At 36.6% G+C, this 18,601-nt stretch overlaps 1 protein-coding gene across 1 annotated transcript in view; it reads left to right on the forward strand.

Annotated features, from left to right (window-relative positions):
• The window catches only part of Ascc3 (activating signal cointegrator 1 complex subunit 3), a 269,368-nt gene that overhangs the window by 55,886 nt on the left and 194,881 nt on the right, over nt 1-18,601 (forward strand). Inside the window, exons 8-11 of the mRNA XM_052163239.1 lie at nt 2-127; nt 15,830-16,030; nt 16,512-16,652; nt 18,285-18,449. Coding sequence (XP_052019199.1) covers nt 2-127; nt 15,830-16,030; nt 16,512-16,652; nt 18,285-18,449 — 633 coding nt within the window. The remainder of the gene's footprint in view (nt 1; nt 128-15,829; nt 16,031-16,511; nt 16,653-18,284; nt 18,450-18,601) is intronic.

The raw sequence follows: 18,601 nt of genomic DNA on the forward strand, positions 1-18,601 counted from the left end.
GATGATTTTACCAGAAGGAATCCAGAGAGAGAATACCAAGCTGTATGAAGAAGTAAGGATCCCCTATAGTGAGCCAATGCCAGTAGGGTTTGAGGAAAAACCAGTTTATATCCATGATTTAGATGAGGTAAGATGAGTGTTTTGTGTAATTATTGGTCAGTGCAATTAAGAATATACATTGCTGTTTTCGTAAGAAACATACTGTTGGAGTATACATGGTGAAAATGTGCATGTGAGTCCTTTGTACATGAAACACATTCATATATGCCTTTGCATTACATATGTTATCTTGTTCATTTTGCTTACTTTAGCTAACTTTTTACTTGTATGTGTTCATGTGTTTGCATTTATGCATATGTGAGTAAAAGTTGCTTGCTTGTTTGCATGTGACTATAGAAGTCAGAAATGGATGATATATGTATTTTTTTTAGCACTGTCTTCTACCTTATATTTTGAGATGGGGGGTCTTTCACTGAAGTTGTGGTAATTCTAACCAAGCAAGCAAAAGGCTTCTATGGTGAAAAGCTAAAAGACATTGAAAAAAGAATTCGAAGAAATCAACGAACAGAAAGAACCCCCGTGCTCATGGATCAGTAGGATTTACATAGTAAAAATGGTCATTCTATCAAAAACAATGTACAGATGCAATACATTCCCCATCACAATTCCAACACAATTTTTCCCAGATCTTGAATGAATAATTTTCAGGTTCATATGAAATACCAAAAAAAGAAACAAAGAACAAAGGAAAAAAATAGGATGCTAAAAAAGTCTTAAATAATAAGAACTGCAAAGAGACATCACCAAAGCTGTTTAAATTTTACTAGAAATCTATAGTAATAAAAATAGCATAATGCTGGCACAAACTAAGAAAGATTGATCAATGAAATCGAACTTAAGACCATACGCACTGTGGACACCTGGCAGGAATATTTTGTCCCCTTCCCATTTTTGCTTCCTGAACAACCTGCCCTTGTGTTACATATGAAAAGTTTAAAACTACTGAGTAAAATAGTTGTTTTTTTTCTTAAGATATTCTCCTCTTTGGAATAATAATATTAATGATTTTAAGCTTAGACTGTGAAATACACACACACATAAACACATACACACATACATTAGAATATTGAACTTTTCATTATTTAAATTTTTGATGTATTTATAGTAAATGAATTCTTAAATTATTCAAATGTAATGTTAAATGTTACTGCAAATAGTTTTCTTGTCTCTAAGACAGTTCTATTGGGAGTTTGTTAATAATGACATTTTCTTGTTTAGGAGCTATATATTTAAAAGGACATCATTTCTAAAAAGTAGTTTTGGAAAACTTAAATAAGTAAAGTACACATCAACATCTGTCATGTTTCTTTGATTTAATTGTATATATGCCCAAATACTTTGCCTTTTCTGAAGATTTTGAGCCATCCTAGTGGAAGTGAAGTAAAGGTTAAAACCAGCTAAAACCAATTGTTACCATAAACAGGAGGCAAAAGCTGGAAATGTCATGTTCTTTGTGGACAGCAACAGAATTTGACAAGAGGCTCTTTTACTTATATTTTTTATTGTCATGATTAGACACACAGCTGTTTATCAAACAGCAGTTAAGTTCTAGACCAGTTAAGAAAAGTCTAAGCTTCAACACTTAAGTGACAATCTGGAGTGATAGATATGCATGTATACAGAGCCATCATGAGTTTGTCTTTTTATGAAAATAATACTTTAATTTCATAAAACATGCATGCCAAATTCTCAGCTTCCACATTTACTTTAGCTTTGAACATGTAGATTTTATGTACTTGGTTATAATGCTGAACCTAGCCAAGTCAAAGTTATTACTCAGATCAAATTGATGCTGTGCTCTGCATTTCACATTGGGTATGATTGAGAGTGTGCTGGTGAAATACTTGGTAATCTTGAAGACAGAAATTTCTATTGGCCCCATCCATACATAAGGAAATACAGGCAACTAAGCAGTGCTGACTGATAACAGAAATAGTCTTCTCAGGGAAGATCTCAAAATTGGTTGCTCAGTACGAAATATTGAGCCCTGAAATCACGCGCATACTAATAACACTAATCATTCTCAATGTGCTTATTTTATATATTTAGGTGTGTGTGTGTGTGTGTGTGTGTGTGAGTTAGAGAGAGAGAGAGAGAGAGAGAGAGAGAGAGAGAGAGAGAACTAAGAAAAGAACTAAGAATAAAAGAATAAGAATACGAACTAAGAATAAAAGAAAAAAGAATAAGAACTAAGAAAAAGGCCATTATTTTGAGAGGGACCAAGGTGGGTTGTATGGGAGGCTGTCATATATGGAAAGGGAAGGAATAAAATGATGTAATTATATTTTAAAATTGTGCTGAGAGCATTTTGGAAAGTTTTATCAGTGGATATTGTAATGATTGGATTTTATTTTATTTTATTTTTTACTCTATTTCTTTTTTTAATTAGATATTTTCTTTTTTTACATTTATTATTTAATATAATGCCCTTTCTGGTTTCCCCTCCGAAAATAACCTATCCCTTCTCCCCCCCCCCACCCCCCCCCCCCACCAACCTAACCACTCCTGCTTCCCTGACCTGGTATTCCCCTATACCTGGGCATCGAGCTTTCTGAGGGCCAAGGGCCACTCCTCCCTTTGATGCCCAATAAGGCCATCCTCTACTACATATGAGGTGGAGCCATGGGTCCCTCCATATGTACACTTTGGTTGGTAGTTTAGTCCCTGGGAGCTCTGACGGTACTGGTTGGATCATATTGGTGTTCCTCCAATGGGGCTGATGGCTCCTTTAGCCTCTTGGGTCCGTTTTCTAGCTCCTCCATTGGGGACCTTGTGCTCAATCCAATAGTTGACTGGGAGCACCCACCTCGGTATTTGTTGGGTACTGGCAGAGCCTCTCAGGAGACAGCTATATCAGGCTCCTGTTAGCAAACACTTGTTGGCATCCACATTACTGTCTGAATTCGGGACAGTATATGGGGTGGATTCCCAGATGGGTCTCTGGATGGACTTTCCTTTAGTCTTTGCTCCACATTTTATGTATGTACCTCCTCCCATGGCTGTTTGATCCCCATTCTAAGAAGGACCAGAGTGTCTCTTCTTTTGTCTTCCTTCTTGAGCTTCATGTGGTCTGTGAATTGTATCTCAGGTATTCCAAGCTTCTGGGCTAATATACACTTATTAGTGAGTGCATACCATGTGTTCTTTGTGATTCAGGAAGATATTTTCTAGTTCCATCCATTTGCTTAAGAATTTCATGAGTTCATTGTTTTTAATAACTGAGTAGTATTCCGTTGTGTAAATGTACCACAGTTTCTGTATTCATTCTTCTGTTGAGGGACATCTGGGTCCTTTTAAGCTTGTTGCTGTTATAAATAGTGCTGAACATAGTGGAGCATGTGTCCTTATTATATGTTGGAGAATCTTTTGGGTATATGCTTAGGAGTGGAATAGCTGGGTCCTCAGATAGTACTATGTTCAATTTACTGAGGAACTGTCAAACTGATTTCCAGAGTGGTTGTACCAGCTTGCAATCCCACCAACAATGGAGAATTGTTCCTCTTTCTCCACATGCCCACCAGTACCTGCTGTCACCTGAGTTTTTTATCTTAGCCATTCTTACTGGTGTGAGGTAGAATCTCAGAGTTGTTTTGATTTGCATTTCTCTGATGACTAAGGGAAATGTTGAACTAATGTTGAACATTTCTTTAGGTGTTTCTCAGCCATTTCTCAGATATTCCTCAAGTGAAAATTCTTTGTTTAGCTTAGTACCCCCATTTTTAATAGGGATGTTTGTCTCTCTGGAGTCTAACTTCTTGAGTTCTTTGTGTATATTGGATATTAGCCCTCTGTTGGAAAAGATCTTTTCCTACTCTGTTGGTTGCTGTTTTGTTCTATTGACAGTGTCCTTTGCCTTACAGAAACTTTGTAATTTTATGAAGTCCCATTTGTCAATTCTTAATGTTAAGAGCATAAACTATTAGTGGTCTGTTGAAAAAATTTTCCCTGTGCCCATGTCCTCAAGGGTTTTCCCAGTTTCTTTTCTATTAGTTTGAGTGTGTCTGGTTTTATGTGGAGGTCCTTGATCCATTTGAACTTGAGCTTTGTACAAGGAGATAAGAATGGACCGATTTGCATTCTTCTGCATGCTAACCACCAGGTGAACCAGCACCATTTGTAGAAAAGACCACTTTTTTCCACTGGATGGTTTTATCTCTTTTGTCAAAGCTCAATTGACCATAGGTATGTGGATTCATTTCTGGGTCTTTAATTCTATCCATTGATCTACCTGTCTGTCACTGTAGCAATACCATGCAGTTTTTATCACTATTGCTCTGTAGTATTGTTTGATTGAGAATAGTTTTAGCTATCCTGGGTGTTTTGCTATTCCAGATGAATTTGAGAATTGCTTTTTCTAACTGAGTTGGAATTTTGATGGGGATTCCATGGAATCTGTATATTGCTTTTGGCAAGATGGCTGTTTTTACTATACTAATCCTACCAATCCATGTACATGGGAGATCTTTCCATCTTCTGAGGTCTTCTTCCATTTCTTTCTTCAGAGACTTAAAGTTCCTGTCATACAGATCTTTCACTTGTTTGGTTAGAGGCATACCAAAATACTTTATATTGTTTGTGACTACTGTGAAGGGTGTCCATCCCTTAATTTTTTTCAGCCTGTTTACCCTTTGAGTATAGGAAGGATACTGATTGAGTTAATTTTATATCTGCCCACTTTGGGGGAAGTTGTTTATCAGCGGTTGGAGTTCTCTAGTGGAGTTTTTGAAGTCGCTTAAGTATACTATCATATCATCTGCAAATAGTGATAGTTTGACTTTTTTTTTTCCAATTTGTATCCCTTTGACCTCCTTTTGTTGTATAATTGCTCTAACTAGAACTTCAAGTACCATATTGAATAAATGTGGAGAGAGAAGACAGCCTTGTCTAGTCCCTGATTTTAGTGGGATTGCTTTAAGTTTCTCTCCATTTAGTTTGATGTTGGCTACTGGTTTGCTGTATATTGCTTTTACTATGTTTAGGTATGGGCCTTAAATTCATGTTCTTTCCAAGACATTTAGCATGAAAGGATGCTGAATTTTGTCAAGTGCTTTTTCAGCATCTAATGAAATGACCATGTGGTTTTTTCTTTGAACTTGTTTATATAGTATATTTGGTATCTGTCTAGGAAATTGTCCATTTCATCCAGATTTTCCACTTTTGTTGAGTATAGGCTTTTGTAGTAGGATCTGATGATTTTTTGGATTTCCTCATTTCTGATGTTATATCTCCCTTTTCATTTCAGATTTTGTTAATTTGGATACTGTCTCTGTGCCCTCTGATTAGTCTGACTAAGGTTTATCTATCTTGTTGATTTTCTCAAAGAACCAGCTCCTGGTTTTGTTGATTCTTTGCATATTTCTTTTTGTTTCTACTTGGTTGATTTCAGCCCTGAGTTTGATGGTTTGCTGCTGTATACTCCTCTTGGGTGTATTAGCCTCTTTTTGTTACAGAGTTTTCAGGCACTCTAGTTAAACTCCTAGTGTATGCACGGTCCAGTTTCTTTTTGGGGGTACTCAGAGTGGTGAGTTTTCCTCTTAGTACTGCTTTCACTTTGTCACATAAGTTTGGGTATGTTCTTTCTTTATTTTCATTAAATTCTAAAAGTCTTTGATTTCTTTCTTTTTTTCTTCCTTGACCAAAGTATCATTGAGTATAGCATTGTTCAGCTTCCATGTGTGTGTGGGGGCTTTCTGTTGTTTTGTTGCATTTGTAGACCAGCTTTCATCCATAGTTATTTCTTAGGAGGCATGGGATTTTATCAGTCTTCATAAATCTGTTGATGTCTCTTTTATAACTGATTATATAGTCAATTTTGGAAAAGGTACCATGAAGTGCTGAGAAGAAGGTGTTTTCTTTTGATTTAGGATGATATGTTCTATAGGTATCTGTTGAATCCATTTTGCCCATAACTTCTGTCAGTTTCACTGTGACTCTGTTTAGTTTGTGTTTCCCTGATCTGTCAGTTGAGGAGAGTAGGGTGTTGAAGTCCCCCACAATAATTCTGTGAGGTGCAATGTCTGCCTTGAGCTTTAGTAAAGTTTTATGAATGTGGGTACCCTTGCATTTAGAGCATAGATGTTCAAAATTGAGAGTTCTTCTTGGTAGATTTTTCCTTTGATCAGTATGATGTGTCTTTCCTTAACTTTCTAATGACTTTTGCTTGATATTAGATATTAGATTGGCTACTCCAGCTTTTTTCCTGGGACCATTTGCTTGGATAATTGTTTTCTAGCCTTTTACTCTGAGGTAGTGTTTGTCTTTGACACTGAGGTGCATTTCCTGAATGCAGCAAAATGCTAGGTCCTGTTTAAGTATCCGGTCTGTTTGTCTCTGTCTTTTTATTGGGGAATTGCATTGATTGATGTTAAGAGTTATTGAGGAATAGTGATTGTTGCTTCCTGTTATTTTTATGTTTGTGTGCTTACCTTTTTTTGGATTTGTTGAAAGAAGACTATTTTCTTTCTTTTCCTAAGATGTAGTTTCCCTCCTTGTGTTGGCGTTTTTCAGTTGTTATTCTTTGTAGGGCTGGATTTGTGAAAAGATACTGTATAAATTTGGTTTTATCATGGAATACCTTGATTTCTCCATCTCTGGTAATTGAGAGTTTTGCTGAGTATAGTAGTCTGGGTTGTCATTTTTGTTCTCTTAGGGTTTATATGAGATCTGCCCAGGATCTCCTAGCTTTTATCGTCTCTGGTGAGAAGTCTGGTGTAATTCTGATAGGTCTGCCTTCATGTTATATGCCCTTTTTCCCTTACTGCTTTTAATATTCTTTCTTTGTTTAGTGCATTTATTTGGTGTTTTTATTATGTGATGGGAGCTATTTCTATTCTAGTCCAGTATGCTTGGAGTTCCATAGGCTTCTTGTATGTTCATGGGCTTCTCTTTCTTTAGGTTAGGGAAGATTTCTTCTATAATTTTGTTAACGATATTTACTGGCCCTTTAGGTCATAAATCTTTGCTGTCTTCTATACCTATAATCCTTAGGTTTGATCTTCTTATTTTGTCCTGGATTTCCTTGGTGGTTTGGTTTATAAGCTTTTTGCATTTTCTTTGACTGTTGAGTCAATGTTTTCTGTGGTTTCTTCAGGACCTGAGAGTCTTTCTTCTATCTCTTGTATTCTGTTGTTTTCTTTCTAAGGTTTTCTATCTCCAAAGTTTTCTCGCTTTGTGATTTCTTTATTGTTTCTACTTCCATTTTTAGATCCTGGATGGTTTTGTTCAGTTCCTTCACTTGTTTGCTTGTGTTTTTATGTAATTCTTTAAGGGATTTTTGTCTTTCCTCTTTATGGGCTTCTACCTGTTTACCCATGTTGTCTTGTAATTTTTTCAGTTATGTTCTTCTTTATGTATTCTATCAGCATCATGAGATGTGATTTTACATCCAAATCTTGCTTTTTTGTTGTGTTGCAGTAACCAGGGCTCATTGTTGGGAGATCTGTGTTCAAAATGATGCCATGTTGCCTTGGTTTCTGTCTAAAATGTTCTTGGGTTTGCCTTTTGCCATCTGGTTATCTCTGGTGTTAGCTGATCTTGCTGTCTCTGTGGCTTATCAGTCTGCAAGCCTCTGTATCAGTAGTCCTGGGAGACCAGTTCTCTGTGTGAGAGGTGTGCAGTCAGAAACCAGAAGGATCCTGTCCTCAGCTGATCCTTGGTTCCTGTGTCCTGATGCCTTTGGACAGGTCCCTCTTGGCCAGGAATTCGAAGAGATGTGGTAGTCTTACCTGCTTTCTTGTGTATTTGTGTATTTAGCTCTGTGGCCCAGGATCGGTTCTGGGCACAGACAGAAATGGGAAGACTTTTGTCCCAGGCTGCCCTCTAGGTCCTTGTGTTTTTAGGGTTCCGTTTGAGCAGCAGGGGTGGCCCTACCTGCCCCCTCAGGTGTCTCTGCACTCCTTGGAGGTTAGCTATCTCCCTGGGCCACATGGTTGGATATGGAGCTCTGTAGTGGAGGATGGTCCCCAGTTTGAGACATAAACTCCTCTGATGCACAGTAACTTGTTAGCAATACTTGTTAGCCCTGTAAGCAACCTGTCAGCAGAATGAGCCCTTTCCTTCCCAAGTTGATTTCAGCCAATGTTTTATCACAGTCACTCTGAAGCAAATCATGACACAGGATCCCATGTCTTATGTTGTTTCCAAGGCAAAAAGTAGCTGTCTAACATTCTTATAATCAGTGGGTAGAAGATATTTGAAAGGTCTATCTCCAACCCTTTCTTCGTTTTTTTTTCTTTGTTTATATGTCTCTTATGCAGACTGTTTTCATTATGACTTAATTTTAGAAGGTTACATATGTAGGCATATTATTTTCTGTTTACATTTTAAATGGTATAAATTAAATAATCTATAAGTGTTATAATCTATATTGTATTACAATTTCTAATTATTTTCACTATGAGGTTTTTTTTAAAGATTCAAACCTTTGACTTTATTTTTATTATTTATTTATTCGATATATTTTTTTATTTACATTTCAAATGATTTCCCCTTTTCTGGCTCCCCACTCCCCGAAAGTCCCATAAGCCCTCTTCCCTGCCCCTATTCCCCCATCCACCCCTTCCCCCTTCCCTGTTCTGGTATTCCCCTATACTGCTGCACTGAGTCTTTCCAGAACCAGGGGCCACTCCTCCGTTCTTCTTGGACATCATTTAATGTGTGGATTATGTCTTGGGTATTCAAAGTTTCTAGGCTAATATCCACTTATCAGTGAGTGCATACCATGATTAATTTTTTTGAGACTGGGTTACCTCACTTAGTATGATGTTCTCCAGCTCCATCCATTTGTCTAAGAATTTCATGAGTTCATTGTTTCTGATGGCTGAATAGTTGTGTAAATATACCACATTTACCATTGTGTAAATATACCACATTTTCTGTATCCATTCCTCCGTTGAGGGACACCTGGGTTCTTTCCAGCTTCTGGCTATTATAAATAGGGCTGCTATGAACATAATGGAGCATGTGTCCTTATTACATGTCAGGGAATCCTCTGGGTATATGCCCAGGAGTGGTATAGCAGGGTCCTCCGGAAGTGATATGCCCAGTTTTCTGAGGAACCACCAGACTGATTTCCAAAGTGGTTATACCATCTTAGGATTCCCACCAGCAGAGGAGGAGTGTTCCTCTTTCTCCACATCCTCGCTAACACCTGCTGTCTCCTGAGTTTTTGACCGTAGCCATTCTGACTGGTGTGAGGTGAAATCTCAGGGTTGTTTTGATTTGCATTTCCCTAATGACTAATGATGTTGAACATTTCTTAAGGTGCTTCTCAGCCATCCGAAGTTCTTTTTGTAAAAATTCTTTGTTTAGCTCTGTACCCCACATTTTAATAGGGTTATTTGGTTCCCTGGGGTCTACCTTCTTGAGTTCTTTGTATATATTAGATATCAGCCCTCTGTTGGATTTAGGGTTGGTGAAGATCCTTTCCCAATCTGTTGTTTGACGTTTTGTCCTTTTAACAGTGTCCTTTGCCTTACAGAAACTTTGTAATTTTATGATAAATTTAAATAAATTTGGTTTTTTGGATTTGGTTTTTTTTGAAACAGAGTTTCTCTGTATAGCCCTGGCTGTCCCTGAGCTCACTCTGTAGACCAGGCTGTCCTCGAACTCAGAAATCTACCTGCCTCTGCCTCCCAGAGTGCTTGGATTACAGGTGTGCGCCACCACTGCCCAGCCTCAACTATGAGTTCTTAGGGCTTTCTTTATATATTATAAAATTTAGTATAAGTTAATTAAAGAATTACTGTCTTGATTTTTATTAAGTCCTACGATCTCCATTCCTTTAAAGATGTAATACTGGATTATTCTCTTTAGGTGTTTTGTTTCCAAGAACTAATTCCCAGTGCTCAAATCATCTAGTTACAATGAACTATCATCATGACTCATTAAATACTTGCCTGTTTAGTTAAGAACGGTTGATAGTAACCCTGGAATATTTTATTTCACAGTTAAGAGAAAGGTGTTAAGTAAACAGAATCCAGTTGTTCTTTAAGAGCGGGTGAGTCCTGAGTGCCCTCTGATGACCGTACAGGTTTCTCAGTCCTCTGTTTCACAAGAGCAAGTGTGAGTCCTGAATGCCCTCTGATGACCATCCAGGTTTCTCAGTCCTCTGTTTCAAGGCTCCTTCCACCGCTGCTTTTATTAGTTTGAGTCTTTGCTCTTTTTTGTTAAGGCATCATTTTTGTTTATGTTTTCAAAGATACCACCATCATTATGTTTTATTGATTCTTTATATTCATTTTTTATGTTTTGTTTCACTAATTTAGATCTGAACATCATTATTTCTTTATCTCTTTCCTTAAATTAATTTTTGTTCTCTCTTTCTCTCTTCTTTTTCTTGGACATTAAGGATTGAGGTACATCATTAAGTTATTTGACATCTTGCTGACTTTTTAAATATAAGCACTTACAGCCAAAACATTCAGTCTTTGAAGTGCTATCATGGTGTTTTGTTGCATAGCTTCTGATGCACTGTTTCCAATTTTATTTGATTTCTAGGAATAGTTAAATTTTCCACATTATTTTTTCAATGTCCTAATTTGTTCAGAAGTGTTTCCCTTAGTCTCTATCTGATTGTTTAGCGTCTGTTGATTTCTGGTTTCATTCTCTTATGAGGTCATAGAAGAATTTTTTTTTTTTTTAAGAAACTATTACAGATTTTTTTTTTTTCAGTGTAGCTTTTTTGGCTTCAAATGTGATGAATTTTGGAGAAAATTTTACTTCACATTTTTTAGGAGATGAGGTATAGTAGATACTTAGAGCATTTGCCTTTTTCAATTGTTGCTTATCTGCCTGTCATACACTATCATCCATTTACTCAGTGAAAAAGCCAGTTGTGATTTGTCTGACTTCCCATTGCCATTTCCCAAGCCATACTTTTGCTTAAAATCCTGCAGATATTTTCAATGTAATAAAAAACATAAAACACAAGTTCTTATTTTTAACCTATTATTTCTATATAGGCCTAAGAATCCTGACTCTCACTCACTCTCTCTCTCTCTCTCTCTCTCTCTCTCTCTCTCTCTCTCTCTCTCTCTCTCTCTCACTAACCCTCTCTCTCTGTCTAACCCTTTAGCCACTTCTGACCTCTCTACAAGTCTACATGTAAGCTGTTTTCTGATGCAGTGACTTAGAACTACATCTTGTGCATAGTAGTTTTTCATGGCCTGTCATTTTATTTTCAAATTTTAAATTTTAAAATAATGTTCCCATTCCTCTTAATTGCACTATCAATTGTATTTCATTTGAATGAACATTTGAAATAATTTGGTTGTTTTCATTACAAGACATCTTTCCATCCCACATTAGAATGTAAATTGCATGAGAACAGAGAATTTTTTTGACCATATAAACGATTTGGCCAGTTTGTGGTGTCTTAAGTATTTAGTAAAGAGTTACCAAGTGAATAAATGAGTGAATGAATGAATGAATTCAAGATCAAAGTTTATTAATACATTTTGTTAATAATGCTCTAATTATCAATTAGAGTGAAGACTACAAGTCACACACACACACAAACACACACATGTACACACCTTTCCTAGTAGTAAATATTTATGCATGTTAAATAAGTAGTTCATGTAAATGTATTGTTACTGAAGACCGAACCTAAGGTCTTAAGAATTTTAAGTATAGTTTTGACTACTGACCATTCTTGTTTGAATTTTAATTCTATTTCTCTAAGTAGAGATGGTATAGAGCTTGGTTTGTGAGGAATGATAAAAGCTAAGGAAGACTTACTTTGGCTTTGCTGAATGTACTGAGTTGCTATTGTTTTTGGTACCGAAATTTTGTGGCAAAGTTAATATTACCTGGATCCAAAGAGGACTTGACAGTAAAAACTATATAGTGTATAGGACCTTCCTACATATTTTTCCTAAGCGTTCTGAAATGTTAATTTGTAATGTTTATTCATTAATATGTACAATCAGATCATGCTATTCTTTTAGTCATAAGAATCATAAATATTGGGAAGCACCAGGTGTTATCTGCATTCTGATAGTAATATATGTATGATTTAAAACAATGAAATATTAATGTGTAGTTTTAAATTTGAGTAAAGCTGAGTTTTAATACAATCATGCTTTTTGTAATTTATTTTTTTCAATGCAGTTTCTAATGATGTTTCTTAAACACTTTAACCTCTCTTTTAGCCCACTACCCTGCAGAGGTAGTCGGAAAGAAAGGATACAGGGGAAGTAGACCAGGTTAGAAAGGTTCTTTGGAGCAACTCCTTTCTGTGTTGTCTGGAAATCATCAGTTCAGCTTACAGGTCAAGTTGTAAGCTCAGCTTGATGCATTGCAGACACTTCACGGATACACCAGCAGTCTAGTTTGGTAGAATCAGGATAGCAAACAGGAATTAGCAGTAGTAGCACTACATAGCAGAGGCAGCCAGGCTTCAGCCTTCTGCTCCAGTCAGCAGGAGGGACCAGGAGAAACACCAGGAGAAGTTCTCTGCTGCTTTTTCAGTGAAGCAAAGATCAGCAAAGACAAATCCCCTGAAGCTGGAGCTTTTGTTAGCTGCCCTGAGGGTGCTGGGGATTGAACTTAGGTCCTCTGGAAGAATAGCCAGTGTTGCTCTTAACTACTGAGCCATCAGGCTAGACCCAAACATATTTTTCTGCTTGAGATACTTAGCCTGAATATAATTTTAAGTGTCATTTTAGTGCCTCAGGATCTTGACTTCAAATGAACTCAGATATGGAATCTTCCATGCATGTCATCATGTAACAGTAATTACATCAACAGTAATCCTTGACTGCCTTATCTCAGGCAGTGTCTCCTATTTTTTTCATTTCTTTTGATTCTGGAGCTTACCAAGTAGACTGACCAGCAAGCCCCATAGCTAAGCCTATTTCTGCCTCCCTGTACTGAGGTTGTAACCACTACCAGTTCTTTTTTAACTTACTTTCTGGAAGATTTAACTACAGTTATCATTGTGAGGCAATACTTTTACTAACTTTTACTAACTGAAATATTACCATAAAGCAACATTGAAAATTTTAAATTAGCCTGTGACATAATTGAATTTTTAGTCCAGTCAAAATGTACTGTTCTGGACTTTAATCTAAAGAGACTATTTGGAAGCTGGGTCTCATAAGCACAGTTCCAGCACTTTGAAGCAGGAGGACTGTTAGGAGTTCAGTGGCAAAATGGGTTACATGGTGAGTTCTGGACCAGCCTGTCTCAACTCCCATCCCACACTAAATAAAAGAATGTTTGGGAATTGCAGCATTCCTGTTCAGTACAGCTTTTGTGATCTGTATATACAAATGAAACTGACATAACTGTAGAGTAATATTTGTTTCTTTCAGAATATTTAATAAGTGCCAGTTATGTATATTTCAGAAACATCTAATCAATGACTAATTTTATTGCTACAATCTGACATTATATCTTGGATCTAGCACTTACAGTTGTGTGGGTTTAAATAAGCCCGTCTGAAGCCCAGATTTTTCATTTCTAAAATAGTGGGTATGGTCATTAGAAATAATTAGGATAAATTATCTAAAGAAGTTACCTAGTAGCCTTCACTTCATGATTTTTATTTGTTTTTTATTAATCTCTTTAACTTACTTGTATGATATTATTCCCCTTTACCTAACTTGTAGCATAGAAATCAGAGATAATTTGTTTCTTCTGTGATGCATTCGTAAGTAGTAGCAAAGCCAGCATTTTAACCTTGGCTTTTTCCCCAATATGCATTACAAACTATACTTTCAGTAGTGAGTGGTCAAGTGAGTTGAGTGATGAGTAGAAACTATGAACTGGAAATCGGGAGCAGTCTCAGGCATTTCATGACCTGCTTGTGCTTCCAGGTCCAAGACATCTTTCTGTGGACTTTGGTCTAAAAGAGCAAGTAGACATAAGACACACGTCTGCTACGTTTTACTTCATTTTTTTTAAAATATAGCTATTCAGTTGTAACAGTCATATAAGTATTTTAAAGTGATAATTAGGTAGGATTAGCATGTGGAACCATAACACAGCCAAGTGTCTGTCTGTAGCTATCACTTCCAAAGGCATCTGTGTCCCTATGTTTCTCCATTTCCGTCTTCCTCAGTGTCTGTATTGAACATTCTTATGTCAGTGCAGTCATGTTATATATGTACTCTTTAATCTGGTGTCCTTCATTCTGCAGTTTTTTTTTTCTTTTTTTTTTTATTCGATATAATTTCTTTACATTTCAAATGATTTCCCCTTTTCTAGCCCCCCCCCCACTCCCCGAAAGTCCCGTAAGCCCCCTTCTCTTCCCCTGTCCTCCCTCCCACCCCTTCCCAGTTCCCCGTTCTGGTTTTGCCAAATACTGTTTCACTGAGTCTTTCCAGAACCAGGGACCACTCCTGCTTTCTTCTTGTATTTCATTTGATGTGTGGATTATGTTTTGGGTATTCCAGTTTTCTAGGTTAATAACCACTTATTAGTGAGGGCATACCATGATTCACCTTTTGAGTCTGGGTTACCTCACTTAGTAAGATGTTCTCTAGCTCCATCCATTTGCCTAAGAATTTCATGAATTCATTGTTTCTAATGGCTGAATAGTACTCCATTGTGTAGATATACCACATTTTTTGCATCCACTCTTCTGTTGAGGGATACCTGGGTTCTTTCCAGCATCTGGCAATTATAAATAGGGCTGCTATGAACATAGTAGAGCATGTATCCTTATTACATGGTGGGGAATCCTCTGGGTATATGCCCAGGAGTGGTATAGCAGGATCTTCTGGAAGTGAGGTGCCCAGTTTTCGGAGGAACCGCCAGACTGCTTTCCAGAGTGGTTGTACCAATTTGCAACCCCACCAGCAGTGGAGGAGTGTTCCTCTTTCTCCGCACCCTCTCCAACACCTGCTGTCTCCTGAATTTTTAATCTTAGCCATTCTGACTGGTGTTGTTATATCTCAGGATTTATATTTTGCATATCTTTATATCTTTGTAAAATGCTTTAGTAGTTTTGTATGGTGTAAATGTAACACCATTTTGTTTGCGGACATTTGAGTTGGTTTTGTAACTCATGTTCCAAAAAATAAGGTTATTTTGTGTGTACATTTTTATATGTATATGTATTTTTTCCTCGAGTAAACCAACCATCAAAAGCATATATGGCTAGATAAAATGTATGTTGTTTAACTTTTTTAAAGTTGGAAAATTTTTGTAGAGAATATCTTTAATATTTTACACCTCTATTCTTATTATGTATGAATTACATTTTCTCCAAGTGCCCACCAAAGTTTGGATTGGATATTTAATTGAATTTAAAAATGTTTCCACTTTTAAATTGTTACTTTATCATAATTTCAATTTGCCAGGGAAAGCTGAAGTTGTCTGTGTCTGTGTGTATCGCTCTTTTTTTGTGTGTGCCAATGTTTTTCTTGGTGAAAAGCACTTTCAAATCTTTTGTTTTTTAAAGTTAATTTCTGGTTTTGTTACTTTATTTAGAAAATTCATTACTCTGTATACAAATATTTAATGTGTTCCAATATAATTGTCCCTAATAGTCTAAAGCTCTCTCTACATTCTTACCAATTTTATTAAATTGTAGGTGTTTTGACACCAGGTTTTTTCTTAAATTCTGAGATTGTAATTACATTATTTCTTCTCTTTCCTCCCTCTAAACTCTTCTATATCCTCCCTCCTTGAGTTCTTTCTCACATTCATGCTTCCTTTTCTTTAGTTGACACACAAACACAATAGGTGTTCACACACAACCACTGTTTTAGGAGTCATTTCTATTTCCTTTACAATGACTCATGCTCCTCCGTTATTTTAGGTTGGGCAGTTGGCTTTTAAAGGAATGAAGAGACTCAATAGAATCCAGTCTATAGTATTTGAGACAGCCTACAACACCAATGAAAACATGCTGATCTGTGCCCCCACTGGAGCTGGGAAGACCAACATTGCAATGCTCACTGTCTTACATGAAATCCGCCAACACTTTCAACAAGGTGTTATTAAAAAGAATGAGTTTAAGGTAAGAATTTACTAATCAGACTTTTTTTTTTAAAGTTATAGATGTTATAGTAAGCCTTCAGTTCTATGCAACCCAGGAATTCTTGAAGATAGTTATTATAGTAGAAATTGTGTAAGAATGCTGCTTGACTGACTTCATTGCTATAAAGGTAGTCCTTTATCTCTGTTTTAAAAAAAATCCCATTATCCTTGGGGAAAGGCATGAAATTATGTTTAGCTTAGAAACAGACTCTACTTTCTAAATAATGAAGCAGTGTAAACAAATATCATTGTCCTTTTATTTAAAGGACAATATTTTATTATTTTAAATACGTGTTTAATTCCACCAAAGATAAGTACTTTCCATATATCATTATTAACATTTTTCACAGGAAATAGTTAGAATCATATTTTACAATAAATTGTGAGTTGTTCTGACTCCTGTGAAATAAATGGTATAGTAGTTTCTGCTCATTCATCAAACACATGTTTGTTTGGTATAGATTGTATATGTTGCTCCAATGAAAGCCTTGGCAGCTGAAATGACAAATTACTTCAGCAAACGTCTAGAGCCACTGGGTATTGTTGTGAAAGAATTGACTGGAGATATGCAGTTGTCAAAAAGTGAAATTTTACGAACTCAGGTACGTTGTTCACCTACATCAATTTAAAATGTTCATTTTTTTTTATTTGATATATTTTTTATTTACATTTCAAATGATTTGCCCTTTCCTGGTCCCCCACTCCCCGAAAGTCCCATAGGCCCCCTTCCCTCCCCCTGTCCTCCCACCCACCCCTTCCCATTTCCCTGTTCTGGTTTTGCCCTATACTGTTACACTGAGTGTTTCCAGAACAAGGGGCCACTCCTCTGTTCTTCTTGTACCTCATTTGATGTGTGGATTATGTTTTGGGTATTCCAGTTTTCTAGGTTAATATCCACTTATTAGGGAGTGCATATCATGATTGATCTTTTGAGACTGGGTTACCTCACTTAGTATGATGTTCTCCAGCTCCATCCATTTGCCTAAGAATTTTATGAATTCATTGTAATTGGTACAATCACTCTGGAAATCAGTCTGGCAGTTCCTCAGAAAACTGGGCATGTCACTTCTAGAAGATCCTGCTATACCACTCCTGGGCATATACCCAGAGGATTCCCCAGCATGTAATAAGGATACATGCTCCGCTATGTTCATAACAGCCCTATTTATAATAGCCAGAAGCTGGAAAGAACCCAAGTATCCCTCAACAGAAGAATGGATGCAAAAAATGTGGTATATATACACAATGGAGTACTATTCAGCCATTAGAAACAATGAATTCATGAAATTCTTAGGCAAATGGATGGAGCTAAGATGTTTGTTTTTTTTTTATTCGATATATTTTTTATTTACATTTCAAATGATTTCCCCTTTTCTAGCCCCCCACTCCTCGAAAGTCCCATAAGGTTCTAAAAATTATTATAAAACGAAATTTTAACAAAGAATAGAAACAAGTTTATGTGTTAAGAAATACATAAACAGAAAACAATAAACTTACTTCTGATCACACCTGCACTAAAACCAATTTTAAATGTTGCTTTGTCCTTTGATAGCCTTTTTTATTTGTTTGTTTTGTTTTGTTCTGTTCTGTTTTGTTTGGTTTGGTTTGGTCTTTCGATACAGGGTTTCTCCATGTAGCCCTGGCTGTCCTGGAACTCTGTACACCAGGCTGGCCTCGAACTTAGAAATCCTCCTGCCTCTGCCTCCCAAGTGCTGGAATCAAAGGCATGCGGCACCGCCCAGCTGATAGCCTTTTTTGTGATTCCTGTCATATGAATGTTATTTCAAAGCATATACTGTTTCTGGACAGTTTTTACATTAAGGAATGATTATGTGTGTAAGTTTGTAGCTGAATTTTAAGAGGAATCACTACATAGATCTTGAAATAATCATGTTATACTTTTAGCCTATTTGTTATGGATAGCTTAACAAATATTAACAATATAAGAAGATATTGTAAACATTTTTATTTTTTCAAATGAGAATATATTAATTAATGTATTATATGTAGATCTATAGTAAGTAAAATGAATAACAAAGCTATTCAACATTTAGTTTTAACTTTTAAAGATTGTGTATTATGACTTGGTATGAAAAATACATTTTGAATTATAACCAGGTTAATGTTGATAATTGTAATACATTGGCATGGAAATGTTTATTTTTTGATCGACAGAGTTGATTAGTAAGCTGTATAGCATTTCTCCATTTAGTTTGCTATTTCTTGTGTTTTAGATGCTTGTGACCACACCAGAAAAATGGGATGTAGTAACAAGGAAGAGTGTTGGTGACGTGGCTCTTTCCCAAATCGTAAAGCTGCTGATTCTTGATGAGGTTCACTTGCTGCATGAAGACAGAGGCCCGGTGCTAGAAAGCATAGTTGCAAGGACGTTACGGCAGGTAACAAACCCTCAAAGCTTGGCTGCTTTCTTTGTCTCTTTCCCTCTCCAGCTCCCTCCAGCTCCCAGCTTACATCACGAAAATGAAATGTCATCCTTCATGCTTGAGCTGATTTCCTCTCCCTAAGGGACACCTGCCGCTTCTGCCACCAT

Source organism: Apodemus sylvaticus, chromosome 19, assembly GCF_947179515.1.
Source record: "Apodemus sylvaticus chromosome 19, mApoSyl1.1, whole genome shotgun sequence".
NCBI classification, from domain to species: domain Eukaryota; kingdom Metazoa; phylum Chordata; class Mammalia; order Rodentia; family Muridae; genus Apodemus; species Apodemus sylvaticus.